The 20049-nt window shown below is 38.3% G+C and overlaps 1 protein-coding gene across 2 annotated transcripts in view; it reads left to right on the forward strand.

The window, feature by feature from the left end:
- The window catches only part of mark4a (MAP/microtubule affinity-regulating kinase 4a), a 116567-nt gene that overhangs the window by 61970 nt on the left and 34548 nt on the right, over positions 1–20049 (forward strand). For both annotated transcript variants that reach the window (XM_062048333.1, XM_062048334.1), the window contains exons 3-7: positions 136–189; positions 14778–14826; positions 14926–14991; positions 17121–17191; positions 17314–17370. In XM_062048333.1, coding sequence (XP_061904317.1) covers positions 136–189; positions 14778–14826; positions 14926–14991; positions 17121–17191; positions 17314–17370 — 297 coding nt within the window. The remainder of the gene's footprint in view (positions 1–135; positions 190–14777; positions 14827–14925; positions 14992–17120; positions 17192–17313; positions 17371–20049) is intronic.

Here is a 20049-nt window from a genome sequence, read left to right on the forward strand (position 1 = left end):
AACATGCTTCTAGCCTTCAAATGAATGACATAACTAAAGTCAGGCAATAAAAGCAGGTGTTTGCACACAGGGACAGAGGGATGATTATATCATGTTACTTATGTCCTAATCAAACATCTGTTTCATTTTTTCCAGGTTGCAATAAAAATCATAGACAAAACTCAGTTGAATCCAACCAGCCTACAGAAGGTGAGTGTTTGAACAGTTTTAACTTTAGAAATGAATGCAAGACCTTCTCAAATTTGGTTTAAATCACTAGATTCATGCATCAATCAGTTTTTTTCGAAAAGTAAACCAGCCCGAATAAGCCTTAAAGGTTACAGAAATCCAAGGAATGTGGGGATCTAGAACTCCTAAACTTTTCCCTTTACTTCTTTGCAAATAAACTACAATACATTTTAAAGTAGATCAATCCCAACTAATTAGATAATTTATGGTTAGATGTTGAACAATCATTCAGCTAGGGGATCCCAATTTCTAATTCGCCCTTTATTAGGGGGACAGCGTGGCGAAGTTGGTAGAGTGGGTTGCTGGTTACTGGGGTTCAATCCCCACGTTGTGTCCTTGGGCAAGACACTTCACCCTTGCTCCTGATGGGTGCTGGTTAGCGCCTTGCATGGCAGCTCCCGCCATCAGTGTGTGAATGTGTGTGTGAATGGGTGAATGTGGAAATACTGTCAAAGCGCTTTGAGTACCTTGAAGGTAGAAAAGCGCTATACAAGTATAACCCATTTATGACCCATTAGAAGATTGTTTTTTTTAAAACACAACTGCTTTAAAAATAATAATATTCACACTCTCTTAAAAGCTTGGTAGGATTTTTTGAAAATAACTGGGTCTCTGCTCACTCCCTGCCAGTCTACGCCTATTTTAAACAATCCTGATTTTCTGCTCAACAAGAAACCATTGAATTTTCCAACATGGCATGTTAAGGGAGTTAGATACCTTGAAGATATCAATGGAAACTGTTTTACCTATTTTAAAGACCTAATAACACAGTATGCAATTAATTCTTACAAATTCCTAGAATACATACAGGTCAAATCTGTAATCAGTGCAGTATTCAACAAAACAACATGGGAAAGTAATCCCACTACTGTTAAATTCTTCAAAATCTCTGCCCTAAACCTTTAGCAAAATTATAAGGTGGGACTGGGAGCGGTTGCTTAGGGTGGGGGGCTTGTCGCTGTCGGGCAGCGGTCTGCCCGTGCCCCTCTGGTGCCGGGTCTCCTTGGGCTTTCTCCTTCCTCTGGGGCGTGGAGCGGGGTCTGACCTCGGCCGTCCTGCGCTGCGGCTGTGCGGGCTCGGCTGGCGGTTGGGGGAGGCCGCCTGCCATGTGGGGGCCCTGGCGGTGCCTCTCAACTGCCCTGCAGTGCTCCCTCTCTTGTGGAATTGTTTTGTGTTTTTTTATCTGTATGTGTGTATGTGTGTGTGTGTGTGTGTGTGTGTGTGTGTGTGTGTGTGTGTGTGTGTGTGTGTGTGTGTGTGTGTGTGTGTGTGTGTGTGTGTGTGTGTGTGTGTGTGTGTGTGTGTGTGTGTGTGTGTGTGTATGCGTGTGTGTGTGTGCGTGTGTGTGTGTGTGTGTGTGTGTGTGTGGGTGTGTGTGCGTGTGTGTGTACTGAACAAAAATATAAATGCAACACTTTTGTTTTTGCTCCCATTTTTCATGAGTTGAACTCAAAGATCTAAAACGTTTACTATATACACAAGGCCTATTCCTCTCAAATATTGTTCACAAATCTGTCTAAATCTGTGTTAATGAGCACTTCTTCTTTGCCAAGATAATCCATCCCACCTCATAGGTGTGGCATATCAAGATGATGATTCATCAGCATGATTATTGCATAGGTGTGCCTCAGGCTGCACACAATAAAAGGCCACTCTGAAATGTGCAGTTTTTCTTTACTGGGGATCTGTGAGGGTCAGAAAAAAAAGTCAGTATCTGGTGTGACCACTATTTACCTCACGTAATGCAACACATCTTCTTCGCATTGAGTTAAACAGGTTGTTGATTGTGGCCTGTGGAAAGTTGGTCCACTCCTCTTCAATGGCTGTGCAAAGTTGCCGGATATTGGCAGGAACTGGAACACGCTGTCGTATACGCCGATCCACAACATCCCAAACATGCTCAATGGGTGACATGTCCGGTGAGTATGCTAGCCATTCAAGAACTACGATGTTTTCAGCTTCCAGGAATTCTGTACAGACCCTTGCAACATGGGGCCGGGCATTGTCATGCTGCAACATGATATGATGGTCTTGGGTGAATGGCACACAACTATGGGCCTCAGGATCTCGTCACGGTATCTCTGTGCATTCCAAATGCTATCAATAAAATGCATCATCCATAACATACGCCTGCCCGTACCATGACCCCACCCCCACCATGGGCAATTCGATTCACAACGTTGACATCAGCAAACCGCTCTCCCACACGACGTCACACACGCTGTCTGCCATCTACCTTGAACAGTGAAAACCGGGATTCATCCGTGAAGAGAACACCTCTCCAATATACCAGACGGCATTGAATGTGAGCATTTGCCCACTCAAGTCGGTTACGACGACGAACTGCAGTCAGGTCGAGACCCCGGTGAGGACGACGAACATGCAGATGAGCTTCCCTGAGATGGTTTCTCACAGTTTGTGCAGAAATTCTTTGGTTATGCAAACCAATTGTTGTAGCAGCTGTCCGGGGGGCTGGTCTCAGACAATCATGGAGGTGCACCTGCTGGATGTGGAGGTCCTGAGCTGATGTAGTTACACGTGGTCTGTGGTTGTGAGGCCGGTTAGATGTACTGCCAAATTCTCTGAAACACCTTTGGGGACGGCTTATGGTAGAGAAATTAACATTTAATTCATTGGCAAACGCTCTGGTGGACAATCCTGCTGTCTGCATGCCAACTGCACGCTCCCTCAAAACTTGCAACATCTGTGGCATTGTGCTGTGTGATAAAACTTCACATTTCAGAGTGGCCTTTTATTGTGGGCAGCCTAAGGCACACCTATGCAATAATCATGCTGTTCAATCAACATCTTGATGTGCTACACCTGTTAGGTGTGATCGATTATCTTGGCAAAGACGAAATGCTCACTAACACAGATTTATACAGATCTGTGAACAATATTTGAGAGGAATAGGTCTTTTGTGTATATAGTATAAGTTTTAGATCTTTGAATTCAACTCATGGAAAACGGGAGCAAAAACAAAAGTGCTGTGTTTATATTTTGATCAGTGTATGTACATGTATAAATGTATATGGGTGTGTATGGGTATGAATTTGTATGTGTGTATGCATGTAAATACAGTATATACTGTATGTATATATATATATATAAAGTATATATATGTGTATATGTATATGTATGAATGTATTTGTGTTTGTGTATGTATGTACATGCAGTATGTGTTTTTACAGTATGTGTGTATGTGCATTAGGGTTGTCTATGAATGTTCTCATTCATCCAGGTCATTGTAATTTAGGGCCTTCAATCGATCACAACTGGACTGTTTGGTTTGTGTTGGAAGATGTTGTGCCTCTCATCCGAGTAGGCTTCATCAGTTTGTGCTCATAGAGTTAGATTTGTCAGATATAGTCTGCATTAGGGTTAGGTGATAAAGTACCGCGGTACTAATGATTTAAAAACGGTACTATACTGCTTTTGAAAAATACATCGACATGATGATGAGTGACAATGCTGGCACACAAGCCACGGCGCATGTTAGTCAACAAATGCACACGCACTGTCACACAGCACTTGTAAGCAGAAACAATGTGAAGACAGAAGAGGGAGAATGGACGTATTTTAGCTTTAAACTTAACGATAAAGGTGAAGATATGCTCTGTAAGCATTGCTTTAAAACATATGTAGCTAGCAAGGGGCTAATGTCACTACATAGTGTTTTAGCTAATCCTCGCCACCATGGCGACAAATAAACTTAAGATTCTTACAAATATCATGTCTATGAAGGTTCTCATTCATCCAAGTGATTGTAATCTAAAGGGCAGTCAATCGATCGCAACTGGACTGCTTGGTTTGTCTTGGAAGAGGTTTCGCCTCTCATCCGAGTAGGCTTCATCAGTTCATCGGTATCATCCCTGCAGGACGAGGAATAGCTAAAGATGCATCACTACACACCGTAGGAGGATACAATAGCTCGCTGCTAACAGCAAGCTAGCGCTCTTTAATGTCAACAAAATGGTGGGTCTACACAGATATTGATTGTAACGATATCAAGTACAAGACTCGTATCTAGTCGATACTACGTTTGTACAATGATTACATCGAGATTTTTTTATCACCACAAAATCTTTTGTCCTTTTTTGCATTTTTATTATGTTTATAAACTCAGGAAATACGTCCCTGGACACACGAGGACTTTAAATATACAGGTAGACTCAAAACAGTGTCTGCAAAACGGTTTAGTTTTTTTAAAACACATTGCCAGTGCTAATCGATTATATTTGCATCTCCTCCTCAGTATTGTGTGTGTTCTAATAATCACCATTAATTGTGCATGTACACAAAGACTGACGCAAAATAAATTGCGCTCTTTATTTTCCTCATTCAAGTAACACAATCGTCTGCGCACAAGCTTAGTAGATCAGCTTGAGTGCTATCAAGTTTGCACATGTTTTAATACATGCAAACCTTTAGTAGATCAGGCCTTTAGCATTTTGAAACGGTCGTATTGTTATTTATATGCCAAAGAATATATTGTGATATATAGTTAGCACAAAAGGTGACAATGTGTGTTGCAATGGCAATTTTAAGCCACTTCACCCATCTCTACACAGCAGTTGACAATCATTGATTTAAAACAAATCTTTATCATAATTGTTTTTGTGCTGGTGTACAATTGCCTTTGTATTGTCATCCCTCGCATGTGTTCTCTCTAGATATGTTATGTATGACAATGTATGTTAGGTAATTTGAAGACTCTACACTGACTGTACGGCGTGTGATTGCCTGGCAATCAGTCTAGGGTGCAATGTCGCATTATTTGTGAGCTTTGAGGGATCTAATATGAGAGCTATTTTGGGAGAAAGTAATGGTGTTTGTCAGGTGCGAGGGACTGGTAGCAAGCGGGAGCAGGAGACTTCTGTTTCAGACGTCATCTATCGTCCCTCTCTTGGCAAATCACTGCCCTGAGACGTGTGGTGTGACTCATGTGGGTAACGGTGGTCAGCCGTTCCGCCCCCTTGCACACATTTTTGTTTATGACAAAGGGCCGTAGAGCATGTTTGAATCTCACCAGGGTCTTTCAAAAAGCTGCAGTCAGCATGTTGACTTTTGAATCTGAAAAGCGCTTCGCATGAATGTTGAAGGCACATGTATGGTTTATTGCAAAAAAATAAAGACAACTTGAGCATGGCACAAAAACACTCAGGAATCAGGAAGTAAACACAGTCATCAACCTTTCCACAGTATGTTGATCAACTCATCAAGTCCTGGTCCATTTTGTTCAAGAAAACAGCAACATAATCGCTGTCTACTTATAGAGGATTAAACATGTACAATGTAAGCTTTAAAATAAATGCATGTCAGTATTTCCTGAATTCGACCACAGAAACTAACAAAATGCACCCATTTATTATTGTTGTCTATTGTGAGCTACCAGAATGTACAAAAACGTTATTGTCATTTTAGTCGAGACGCATAACAAAATTATAACAGATAAGACCACCAAATATCATTTGAAGATTCAAAACCTAAATTCCTTGTGGTTAGAGTGTCCGCCCTGAGATCGGTAGGTTGTGAGTTCAAACCCTGGCCGAGTCATACCAAAGACTATAAAAATGGGACCCATTACCTCCCTGCTTGGCACTCAGCATCAACGGTTGGAATTGGGGGTTAAATCACCAAAATGATTCCCGAGCGCTGCCACCGCTGCTGCTCACTGCTCCCCTCACCTCCCAGGGGGTGAACATGGAGATGGGTCAAATGCAGAGGGTAATTTCACCACACCTAGTGTGTGTGTGACTATCAGTGGTACTTTAACTTTAACTTTTTAGGCACAAATGAAGGAAAACCATGTTAACAAACTGCCGTAAATGAAAAAAAAGCCTTAATTATCATAACTAGGTTTGCATGATGAATTTTTAACAGATAATTGTTGGCCAATATGAGGAATTATGACATCAAACCGATAAATCTGATAACGCAACAAATAAAAATGCTGCATCAAGATGAGATTACCTGTACTGTTGGTGTGAGCAAATCAAATGCTCCTTTGTCCTACCTGCCGTTAACTTGCCTGAGCTCACTGTAAACAAACAGTGCGTTGATCGTCCAGGACTTCTTCACGGTTTCAGAGGAATATATTTGACTTTCTATTTTCCCAAAAATTTCTGCGAACATATCAAACCTTGTCAGCCACATGAAATACCAGCATTGCTACAACGGTGTTTTGAAAGCTTCTAAAGATGTCTACTTTGCTAAAGAAGCTGCCCCAAAGCCACCTGCAAAGTAAAGTGTGCACAAACTACTGTGAAATTAAATTTAAAAAGTAATACATATGAATAAGTCATCGGTATCAGTCTTGATAAGCAGGAATCTATCCATATTGTTATCGTCTTGAAAAAAATATTGTACATCCCAGATTATGACTAGGGATGGGCAAATTGGGCAAAAATCTATATTGCAATCAGGGTTTCCCCTAAATTACCAGCCATAGGTGCCGATCCCCTGGGTGCTTCGGGGCCCGAGCACCCTCGGACAATGCCGAGCACCCACGTGGGATTGAAGGAAAATTTCATTCTGTATAATAATTTTTAAAAAATCAATCTTATTGTTGTTACTTTTGTGGCGAGATGTATATAATAGGAATAAAGTAATAAGATACCAAGAAATTAGCATGTATGATGTTCTCCAAACGTTTAGAAGCAATTTTTCGTTCTAATGTCTTTGTCGGAGGGGAAGAATTACAGTTTATGGATGAGTTTCAGTACTTGGGGGTTAATCTGGACTTTTACCTATAATTTAAGACGCACATTAAAAAAAGGATCGAACAGGCTAAACTATAACTTAAATCATTTTAAGCAAATTCGATCATCATTATCTAAAAGTGCTGCTTTTATGTTTTTACATGCAATGATACTTTCACATATGAACTACTGCATAAGTAACTGGTCACAGGACTGTCATTTCTGAAACTTGTTGAATTTATGTCTCAAAGAGCATTACAAATATTAGATAAGAAACCATTTTTATATCCCCATTGTAATATCCTTCAAAAGTATAAACTTAAGTTAGAAAAATCTCCAAAACTTTAAAATGTCCTGTTTGATTACAGTCTTACATGGGTTAGCGCCACCTAACTAAAATATTTTATCAGACAAAAAAAAGTAGTGAGTCTCCTATTATAAGAACCAGACCCACTGCTGGAGGGAACTGTGAGACATCTCTTAGGTGTTCCACTTTTGGACAAAATGTGATTTCTTTTAAAGGGAGTACACTGTGGAATACTTAACCACTCTGTCAAGGAACGTTCCAGTTTGTAAGTTTGAAAGGTAATTGGAAATTGTGGCTCAGGACGAATCAGAATTGTTACCATGTTCAAATATGTCAATACATCCATACTTACATAGTAAAAGTTATGTACTCTTATTTTTTGCCAAATTTCATGCATAGATACACTTAAATATGCTTTTTTTGTTGAAATGTTCTATGCATAAACATCTTTTAATGCTAACTACTTGTGCAATAGGGCTACGTGCAAAAATACCAGCACTTTAACTTCCATCCATCCATTTTCTACCGCTTATATGTAACAATTTAGCACATTTGCACTTTAGCACTGCGGCACTTTTCCATGCACTTTAACTTTTATGGTGACTTTATTCTTGATTTATCCTGAGCTGAGGTCATGCAGCAACTTACTGTTTTATATGGGTCTCCATTTTATCTTGTTTTTATCATTACATCTGAGTCTGTGAATTTTATTGTACTGTATATATCCATCCATCCATTTTCTACCACTTATTCCCTTCGGGGTCGCGGGGGGCACTGGAGCCTATCTCAGCTACAATCGGGCGGAAGGCGGGGTACACCCTGGACAAGTCGCCACCTCATCGCAGGACACTGTATATATATATATATATATATATATATATATATATATATATATATATATATATATATATATATACACACAAACATAATTAACGCATTGTATGTATATGTATATATATATATATATATATATATATATATATATATATATATATATATATATATATATATATATATATATATATATATATATACACAGTATATATGTATGTATACATGTATATATACATGTATGTATATATGTATATATATATATATATATATATATATATATATATATATATATGTATATGTATATATATATATATATATATATATATATGTATATGTATGTATGTATGTATGTATGTATGTATGTATACATATACACAAACATAGTTGACGCAGGGGTAGATCTTACTTTGGTTTTGGCTGAGACCAGGGATTTTGGGCTTGAAAAGGTTGGTGACCACTGTCCTACGCCATACACTACACACCGTAGGTGATAATGATACTTATAAGAAATGTACTCTTTTTGCCGCCACAGAGGCAAGGGTTAATTAGCTTCTATATTGCTAGCGAGGACCCTACATTGCCTTGGGGAAGCAGCTTTGTACTGTGGAGGGATGTTAGCCACTAGTGTCTGCTTGTCGCAATATGCATTATGATGACGATAGTATTAAAGTCTCTATCATAGAATAAATGTATAAAATTGATATCGTATGTACCGCGCAACCCGATTTATGGCCCATTTTCTTTATGTCTCTGGCCAAAGTCACAAGTAAAGAATGGCTATTTTCGGTTTCTGTTATGTTGACAACCACTTATGTAGATGTCAGTCAGGGGCGTCTACACGAACGGGGTCCACTGTATTGCCATCTGGAGACATCCAACTGATCACATGCACAGAAATTAGATTATCCAGTCAAAAGCTGCCCTGCTCGGCCATGTGTGGCCTTATGCGACTGAATCAGTCAGGTAACCGTAATGTGCTCATGTGGTGAATAAAAGCTCCAAGAGAGATGAAGCATTCAGACAAACCATCCAATTAACCCATATTTGCCCTTCATGCTGCTTATATGCGCATATGGGCCAAAGTGTCTTACTTGCTGAACCGTAAGTCTGTCACTTTTTTTATTTGGTCCACTTGGTCCGCATGAGCTTCTCTGCTTGGGGCAAAAAGTGAAGAGACAACAGAAGAAATCAATCAGGAATGAAAGGTCATATTTGTATGTGTGTAAGTTGTTTTAACATACCATTTTAAATGCAATGTTTCCCTTCTATTATATTAGGTAGGTTGGATTTTATTTTTTGATATTAATAATTGTGTTAGTATTGATCCATTGTTTGTAATGATATTATACTACTATTATAAGTTATATTACTATTGAAATACTGTGTTAATATTATGGATGAAACAATGTGAAAATTTCATATCAAGTTTATCATAACCAAAATTACCCTGGTTATCATTATTCAATTCAATTCAATTTAGTCAGGATATCCTCCTGAGATGCAGCATCTCGTTTTCAAGGGGGTCCTAACACAAATACAATAAAATATAATACGCTGTATTGTTGAATGTGCTCAAAAAGTACTAACCCCTCATTTCTACAGGATGCGAAACGGCAGCGAAACGTCATTACCACGGCGGCGGACTCATTCGTTTTATTCAAGTCAATGCGACGTTCAGCATCCCTGCGCTAAATATACGCAGAGCTTCTATATTTGGCTGTCGCCGCAACAAATCCGTTCAACTTAGCTAAAATCTTCTTGTGTTGGACAGGAAATCATGCACAAAAACATGAATCATCCGGTTTACTTTCAAAATAGAGATATATTCGAGGTAGATTGTATTTTACACTTTGAAACGTCCTAATGGGCGGGGACGGACATGAAGTCAACTTGTCAAAGGTTTTTAGAGTCGAGTCAAGTCGAGTCAGTGCCGTCACAGACGTACCAGCCTGTGGGTATTGATGGACAGCAAAGCTCGGGATGTGCTGCTGTGTTTACTTTATGAATGATCTTTATTGTCATTGTGCATTGTGCATGTAGTGTTTACTTTATCATGTGATGATGCGCGGATTCAAGAGACCTCGTAAAAGTCTGCGCTAAATTGCTGCACGGCGAAGCCGCAACAGAATGGTGGTGGGGATTGCCAGAAGGCAAATATTTGTGTGGTTCCGTGGCGGCTACTTTTTGCTGCCATTCCACATCTTGTGAAATCAGGGGTTTTACACCCATTGAAATCTTTTGACCAAGTTTTTTTCTTTCAAGTAATAAAAATAGATAGATAGTTAGAAAACCTACTGTTTTGCATGTTTTGTGTTTCTTATGTTTCACTGTAGGCCTGGGCGATATGGCCTAAAATGTACATTTCCGATTTTTTCCGATGTTTTTGCTTTTTTTTTAAAGAAACCATTGAATACAAATTACAGAGATAATTTAAAATACGTTTTTGTTTAAGTTAAAAAGTACCAATGATTGTCACACACTCTAGGTGTGGTGAAATTATTCTCTGCATTTGACCCATCACCCTTGATCACCCCCTGGGAGGTGAGGGGAGCAGTGAGCAGCAGCGGTGGCCGCGCCCGGGAACCATTGTTGGTTATTTAACCCCCAATTCCAACCCTTGATGCTGAGTGTCAAGCAGGGAGGTAATGGGTCCCATTTTTATAGTCTTTGGTATGATTATTTGATCAAGAACTAGTAGTTTGAAATGACACTGCATACAATGCATCATATTCTTAACACAATTCTAATTTGAATACATTTGTTCTTTTTAGACCAAATAAAAATGTTACTTTTTGTGGAATAATTTTCATATAACTAAATTAAGAGCTTCCTCAGGGAAGTAATACTGCAGTCTTGAATAAAATACTTGTGTTGAAAAAATGTAGCATTGCACATTGCATGCAAATAAATAAGGAAAACATTGAGAAGACTATAGTTTGTTTCAGTAAGTGGTTAAACGTAGCGTTTTTCATTCACACATCTTGGCGGTGTGCTTTAGTGATCGCTCTACGCATTGTGCTTCTTCCTCATCATACATGGTATCGTCCTACATACCTAGTGTAAATGACTCCACCACAGTAGGCTGATGTTTAACCTGTAGTTTGTTTATTGTTGTGTTCTCGTTCGCCTCGTAAACAGCTGTATTTTCCGCACTCGACTGTAAGCTTTAGTTTCAAATGCTGGAATAAGTTTGTTGTGCCGCTGCCTTTTTTAAATAAACTTCGTAGCGTGCAGTCATTTGATCCACGCTGTTTACCGCAAAACCAAAGTACGGACAACACTTTTTCAGGGCTGCCAAGTTTCAGAAAATGACAAGAGTGAGACATTAGTGTCATGATACGTTCGAAAATGTTTGCCCTATTTTAACATCGATTTGTACCTTTAGACTGATGTCCTCACCTCCCGCGTCTTTCATGAACTTATCTCTATTATATTTCCTACACTGTATTAATTCTCTATATTTTATATTTGCTTATAATAATCATACAGCCCTTTGTTATGTTTCCCTATTCATTTCAAAGAGCTATTTAGATAATTATGTCATAACCTCAGTCTAGTAACGATATATCATACTTGCCAACCTTGAGACCTCCAATATGGGGAGGTGGTGGGGGGGGGGCGTGGTTGGGGCGTGGCTAAGGGCGTGGTTAAGAGGAGAGTATATTTACAGCTAGAATTCACCAAATCAAGTATTTCACATATATATATATATATGTATGAAATACTTGACTTTCAGTGAATTCTAGCTATATATATATTTTTTTTTTTTAATTTTATTTTATTATACATATAAATAAAAGACATACTTGAATTTCAGTGTTCTGCAGGCTATCCAGTAGGTGGCAGTATTGTCCTATTTAAGAGTGTCACAACATTGCTGTTTACGGCAGACAAACTGCTTTACGGTAGACTAAACGTGACTGCTGTTGTTGTGTGTTGTTACCGCGCTGGGAGGACGTTAATGAAACTGCCTAACAATAAACCCACATAAGAAAACAAGAACTCTCTCTCCTTGTTGTGCACTCTACTCTCTAAAAGCCGTAGATGTTATGACGTCATTGGGCAGGCAAGCTGCTGGGAAAGCGGACGTGAGAACGGCTGTCCCCACTCAGGTCCGCATTGAGCTGGAGGGGGCGTGGCCTCCAGCTCCGGCTGAATACCGGGAGTTTGTCGGGAGAAAATCTCTGCCGGGAGGTTGTCGGGAGAGGCGCTGAATAACGGGATTCTCCCGCTAAAAACGGGAGGGTTGGCAAGTATGCGATATATTCCTCTTTTCTAGTTCTATTATCTCCTTATTACTCCCACACTCCTCTAGACTTTGCTTACCTTTTTTTTCTTTATTCCAATTATCTTGCCATTTTGTTATTGTCTTTACCACACATTTACCACACTTCCAGCTTTATTCCTTATAAAGATTTTCTGAACTATTTCCTGCCTTGTTTTTGAAAGCTATGTTGTGTTATGCTAATTAAACGCACTGCTGCAAATCGAGCACACAACTTTTTTTAACTTTATTTTCCTCTGTTCAATTAACTGCAATGTAAATTGCTATTAATTATGTCATAAAACCGGTAACTTGTCACTTATTATATTATTCAAAACTACATTTTCTTTTGGAATAACTGCTGAAGCTCTTACTTTATCATTTATAATTTTAGATGCATCTGTATATATTTTTACATATTCTGATAACTTTTTCTATGTGGACCAACTCAAGTCCTAGTACACCACGTTAACAAACTTTGTCGTATGTTCAAAAATTCTTTATTATCGGCAAATAAAAGTGTGAGCAATGGTTGTTTGGGTTTTGATTTCAGATGACACTTTTTTTTTTTTGACACCTGCTTATGTCAGCGTCAGTCAGCCTGTCCGAGGGGCGTTCTACTGTAGCAGGTTTCTTTCTTTACATGCTGTTCGGTAAGAAAAAAAATGGAACAGTAATTCATGAAGAAGAAAAATGGGTGGTATTTTGTAAGCAAAAGCTACAGATGGCTAAGTCAAGCTCTATTATCACGAGAGGGATTTCTTAGAAATGGCAGGAGCAGGTTACATCGTTCTCCACTTATGTCGGAAGAGACTGTACATGTGTCCCATTTTAATTATAGCCAGGGATTGCATAATGCTCGTCTTTTCCTGTTAGTCTTCATATATACAGTACCACATACTGTATTTGTTCTCATCAGTGTCCTGGAAACACAGTGCAGGTGATGTCTCAGCACTACATGTCCCAAGATTCACTTTGCGCACAGCTGGTGGAGGCTGAGAAAGATCATGAGCTTAATACCCAGGTTGCTATGGCAACAGTGAAGTTGGCCTTTGCTGGAAGAGAAGATGGCTAGAGATGAAGTAAGGAGAATGGAGGGAGATACGAGAGGGAAAACAAGATAAGGGGAGAAGTGTGAAAAGAATGTAAAAAAAACTAAACATTAATTTAATCATCCAGTGTATTCTAAGAAAATGAAAAATAGTATTGGAGCAGGAATATCACACACAGTGAAGAATTGTTTTTTCTCCTCCGTTTAACTGTTGATTCATTACATCTGGGACGGCGTGGCGAAGTTGGGAGAGTGGCCGTGCCAGCAACCTGAGGGTTCCTTGTTCGATCCCCACCTTCTACCAACCTAGTCACGTCCGTTGTGTCCTTGGGCAAGACACTTCACCCTTGCTCCTGATGGGTCGTGGTTAGGGCCTTGCATGGCAGCTCCAGCCATCAGTGTGTGAATGTGTGTGTGAATGTGGAAATAGTGTCAACGCGCTTTGAGTACCTTGAAGGTAGAAAAGCGCTATACAAGTATAACTAATTTTACCATTTTTTATCTGTGTAATGATGTTCCTTTTTTAAATAAGGAGATTATGTTGTTTAACCACAATTCATAATCTAACAACTACGTTGTTTTATGTTTCCTTGTTCTTCCTTTACATGTTGATATTATTATACTGTACGCTAATCAGCTTTACTGGTTCATAACAGGATGTGTACCACAAGTCAAATTCGGTAGGGCAGTGTTTTTTAACCATTGTTTGGCTAGACACATTGGGACATAAGTACAACAGGAAGACACTTACATGCAATACAGAATTCAGTAGAAGTGGGAAGAACTGTAAGGGGGAATACAAAAGAGGAAGGAATCATGTCACGTATTTGATTAGGACAAACCAGACTAAATAAGAAATTGCACCTAATATGTAAACACCCAATAGGATTATGTGACAGCTGCAATGAGATAGAGTCAGTGAGACATGCAATCATTCATTGTTGGAAATACATTACAGAAGGGAGAAAACTAAGAGAGGACGTTAGAAGTCATTCACATAAGGAGGTTACTCTCAAAGTGGTACTAAGCAGCTAACAAAACATTTTAGTGAAGTTTCTAGAAGAGATGTGCTTATGGAATATAATTTAGTATGGGAAGGTATATATGTATGTATATATGTATGTGGGGGAGGGAACTCTGGTTCACACTTCAATACAGGAGGTGCCAGTAATGCACCTTTAACATTGAGTGCCCTGCCATAAAACAAAAAGAAGAAGAAGAATAGCCACCTAGAGGGCCGCCAGAAAATATCTGTATGCGCTGCAGCAGTACTCAGTTGTATTACCCTTTTCCACCACTTGTGGCAGTATTGACAATCGCAAACAAACAAGCGGTTGCAGTAAGTATCGTGGATCAAATTATCATTATTAACGTTTTGTTTGTTCTTCACAGCTATTTCGAGAGGTACGAATAATGAAAGGCTTGAATCACCCCAACATAGGTAAGAATCAAACAGTCCATTCAGACTACAGACTATTGGTAATGTGCCCATAATCTATCTTTGCCTATTCATTTGAATGTGCTTCTTTTTGGCCTACAGTGCAGCTGTTCGAGGTGATTGAGACGGATAAAACTCTTTACCTTATCATGGAATACGCCAGCGGAGGTGAGTACCTCAACCATCATGTCCACAAATGCTGCTAAATGTTTGGATGATCATTCAAAATAGAGAATTCCAGAAAAATGTTCCGTGTGTTTGCCAGCTTTCTCATCTATCTACCCACACTTTTTGGTGAAATTTCATAATAATTACACTGCGTGGTGAGGTGAATTTTAGATACTGTGTGTTTGCGGCTCTCTTTGGGGGTTGGGCTTGGACAGCATGTAATGTAGGCCTTGACTAAAAGTGGTGAAAACACGCCTTAAAAAAAAGACGCCACTCGTTTTACCGCTACGTAATCACCCCGAGCTGCTTGGTGGCTGTTATTATTGTTATTACACATAATACGCTATAATAAGCGAACATCACATTACTAATAAACAACATTCTAAACATGGCTAATGTTAATTCTGAAAGTAAGTTTGTTGTCTAATCATTCAAGAAATGTAGTAAATTGTAGTGAAATCTGATTGCTGCTAGGCTGACATCGTAGTTTACTAGTTACAGCTGCCATAGGTAGCTCGTATAACAAGCGATTTTAAAACTCCATCTATCCTTTATTTTCTATCGCTTAACACTTCCGGGGTCGGGGTACTTTGTGAACTCCTCTTTAGGCTATATGTACATAAATGGCACAGTCTTCTTGTGACATCAAGAGGCATATATTTATCCTCCCATGTGTTGTCCAACTACAGTACTATGATTTCATAAACATTTTATTATATCAACCTGTTCCTGACCACCCCAAAAAAAACACCTGCAAAGTTTGGATGATGACTGTTAAGCGTAGCGATGACTGATGACTGATGAAATGTAACTCTTAACCGTCTCCGTTCCATGCTGCGCCAGACCCAAATTAATCCTACAATCTTTTGCTCTACGAACAATACCCGCTTTTTACTACGCGAGGGTACATTTTCCCAGTCACATCTTCGTATGAGCTCATTTTGGAGTTGATACAAGATAAGACAAGGATATAACAATTGCTGTTATAATAATAAGGGAACTCTCCTGAAGGAATCAATAAAGTACTATCTATCTATCTATCTATCTATAAAACGTGATTGGTATTACTGTGTAAAATTAGAAATATCGTAAAACCCCGATTAATTACCGCACTTGGAAAAACTCAGGTTGATAAAGTATTGCTCATTTCCTGGAGAAGCAGCTAGCACGCTAATCGCTAGTTGGCTTCGATGCTAACATGAAAACAAGACACATTAATGTATTTCTCCACAACAAACAACACCTATTTTTGCTTTTGTTATTAAAAAACACTATGAAACCTTTACACCTTAAAACGGAAGAAGATAAACACATTTTAATACGCACATTACGCAAATACTTAAATTATTTAAGAAATTTCAGAGCCTTTAACATATATTAGCAATTTATCATTTCAAACCGGCAAATTCCCAGACAAAATAAAATGGCCAAAGTTGTTTCAAATTATAAGACTGGAGACAAACACTAATTTATGAATTATACACCTGTTTCTTTACTGCCACAATGTTCAAAAATCATCAAAAAATTATTCAACAACAGATTGGACAAATTCATTTATAGATGTGGAACACTTGCAGAGAACCAATACGGATACAGAGCTAATATTTCAACATTAATGGCTTTAATCTAAATAACAGAGGAAATAAACAATGCAATAGATGATAAACAGATTGCAGCAGCATTATTTATGGATCTAACAAAAGTATTTGAAACAATTAATCTTACTATCTTAATTAATGCCTTAGAACGTTATGGAATCAGAGGATTGGTTTTGAACTGGAAAAGAAGTTACTTGACCAACAGGAAGCAATTTGTGAAAATAGGTGAAAGTATGTCAACAGCGCTGGAGATATCCTGCGGCCTACACCAGAGATCAATACCGGGACAAAGATTGTTCAACGTTTATACAAACGACATTTGTATAATTGCCGCTTTGGAAATATTTGTTGTATTCTGGTTTGCGTGAAAACACAGTGATTGCAGTAATAATTCTCTGTCAACAAATCGAAAGATAAGACCGTGTCTTTCGCCACCTTTGCACAAACATTTATCATATTTCTCTTCTTCAAAAGATGGCTCCGTCAAATGAATTACTTTTTTAAAAACTGTCCTGTTTTTCACAATCGCAGGTGAAGTGTTTGACTACCTCGTTTCGCATGGAAGAATGAAGGAGGTTGAAGCCAGAGCCAAATTTCGACAGGTATTAAAATAAAATCTTAATATTTCTTGTCATATATATATATATATATATATATATTATATATATATATTTTTTTTTTTAAATATATAATTAGATGTTGTTCTGTCTCTTTGTGTTCACAGATAGTTTCTGCTGTCCACTATTGCCACACAAAGAATATTGTCCACAGAGATTTGAAGGTAAGAAAGATAAGAAGATGTTTTGGGCTTCTTTCAGAAAGAGAAGATTAAGGCTAGTTCAAATTATAATCTCAGATTACTCTTAATCAGTGTGTGTGTGTGTTTTTGTGTTTGTGTTTGTGTGTGTGCGTGTGTTTGTGTGTGTGTGTGTGTGTGTGTGCGTGTGTGTGTGTGCGTGCATGTGCCAAAAGAACCGAAAGGACCGTGCATGTGCAAAAAGGACCGCATGGCTTCTTAATCACGCAGTTTGGAGAATTTAAAAACAGGCAAATCCTCGCATGTGTTTTTAAAAGATTACCGGTAGTTAGGATATAGCACATGCATTAGTCATGTGTGAATGTACAATCAAAGGTTTGTTTTTGAGAAAAAAAGCATCACCCTTTGATGTGAATTCAAATCAATTTAATGTGTGCTTAACCCCTCAAAGACAGGACAATTTTAAAGTACCAATATAATGGAAAAAAAGTGACCTCTATATTGAAGCGGAATCCCCCTCAACCCCGGGGCCCCCCTTTAGGATAAGGCAGCCCTGCCTGTAATGTAAATTTTTGCTCACAATCTAAAGCATAACAATTAGCCAAGAGACAGCTAAAATACATTTTTTAGAAAGCCAATATTAAACTTCTCTAGGAGGGCAGCAACTATTGAATATTATAGTAATCGGATATTTTACTGAAAATTCCTTCGATTAAGCAAGTTACCGATAAAACATTTTTGTTTGGTTAAAGAGCAATTATAAATACACAAGAAAAAAGAGGACATTTAGTAATGAATGACCTCGTTAAAACCAAATATGTTGTAGGTACACAAATGAGTCAGAGCTCATCCATGTGCAGATTTATATATTTGCGTGTGTTCCTTCACTTGAAAAACAGTATCCAATGTACAAATCCTAACATATTTTAACATAAATCACATTCTTTTGGATCATCATTACACCAGAGCAGACCTGGGTGATTATTTTGGGGGCCGCATTGAGAGAAAAAAAAAAAGTGTTCTGGGGCAGGTGTGTAAAAAATTATGTATTAGGGCTGTCAAACGATTCAAATATCTAATCGCGATTAATCGCATTTGGTTCATAGATAATTCTAAATTAATTGCAATTAATCACAGATAGGTATATTTTTTCATCATTAATAAGTGTACCCTAGACAGATAATTTTGGGTGGGTCTGCTATACCAGCTGTAATCTGTGATATTTCTACCTGGATAAATGCTTCTGATATTATGTACATTACAAGTTGTACAAGTTAATGGCCTTCATATTGCTGCATGAAAATGTTTTAACCTTCTCTATTAATTAATAACATTTAATATTGAGCTTGCCAATCATTCTGTAATTGAAGACCCGACCAAAACATCTTCTAAAAGAATTTACACAATATTTCAGTCAGCCAGAAAAATCCCTCCCACCCCACCTGTCCTCATATTCCTCAACTGATGTACCAGTATGTCTTTAGGTGCAAATATCACAGAATAACATTACAAAACATCTCTGACAAAGCATGATCGTAATGTACGACATCTTAAACTGCCAAAATACCTGTGGCAATGGAGGCGTGGTTAAGGGCTTGGTCAATATGACATCATAGCATGATTTGCTATGATGCATATATTCTTTAAAAAGGCAAAAAAAATTGGAATATACATTAAAATAAAATTTAGTATTAACATAAATATTTTTTTCTACATAATATAGTTATGTTGTATTTTTAAATTGTTGCTGCTTATTGTACAATGTACTTTGTTGAGAATATTTTAGAGATTTCTCCAATCCTTTTAGTCACTCTGTCTTTAATAAAAAGGACTGGCAACAAATCTAGCATCTATTTCTGATGTTATTGGAGACTGTGTTTAAAGACACTGTTTAGATACTGTTGCGCCATGTCTGTGACAAAAAGCGAGAACCTGACGTCACACTTGCTTTGCGTTGCTGGGAGCCTTTCTCTTATTAAACACCGCCAGTGTCATCTTAAACTGGGAAGATCGATGTCCGGGGTATATCTCGAATATATTAAAGTACGTCCACAGCGCAGACATGCTGCCTCCACTTCACTCCATGACTTAGGTCATCGTAGCATCGGTTTCGGTGTTCCGGTGATTAAAGTATGTATTTTTCTTGCCAAATTTTTGGTGCATCATTAGTCAATAGTGCGCAAGAATAAACTACTGTATATATATCCATTCATACTGTAACTACCTGCTGGTGTTAATGTGTATGTTAAAGTGTTATGATGGTAATTTTTCCCATGGTCTATGAACTCACCGAAGAATGAACAAGTGTTGTGTGTCTACAAGTGAAGGACAGAGGCAAATGTGTGTGCATGGAGGAAATACTTGTTGGAATTATGCCTGTTCTTATCTTAAAAATGGCAATAAAAGCTAAAAAGAAAGTCAGACTTTGTTTTCTCCTGGACGCTTCAATACATTATATTACTTTATTTTGCTAGGTGTGGCGGCTAATATGAAGCCGTACATTAAGGAAAAACCCTAATTGTAGTTAAACTGGATGTATAGCGTAGCGCTTTTATTTTGAAGCCGGAAAATTGTGTCATTGATTTGAGAAAGTGTCTTGACATGTTTTGATGTCGGATCGACTGTTTGCTATAAAAAAGTATCCTTTCGACATCCTGACGACCGTCTTTCATTTCTGTTGAACTTTTATGTCGTCTTACTTAC

Source organism: Entelurus aequoreus, linkage group LG05 (assembly GCF_033978785.1).
Source record: "Entelurus aequoreus isolate RoL-2023_Sb linkage group LG05, RoL_Eaeq_v1.1, whole genome shotgun sequence".
Taxonomy (NCBI): Eukaryota; Metazoa; Chordata; class Actinopteri; order Syngnathiformes; family Syngnathidae; genus Entelurus; species Entelurus aequoreus.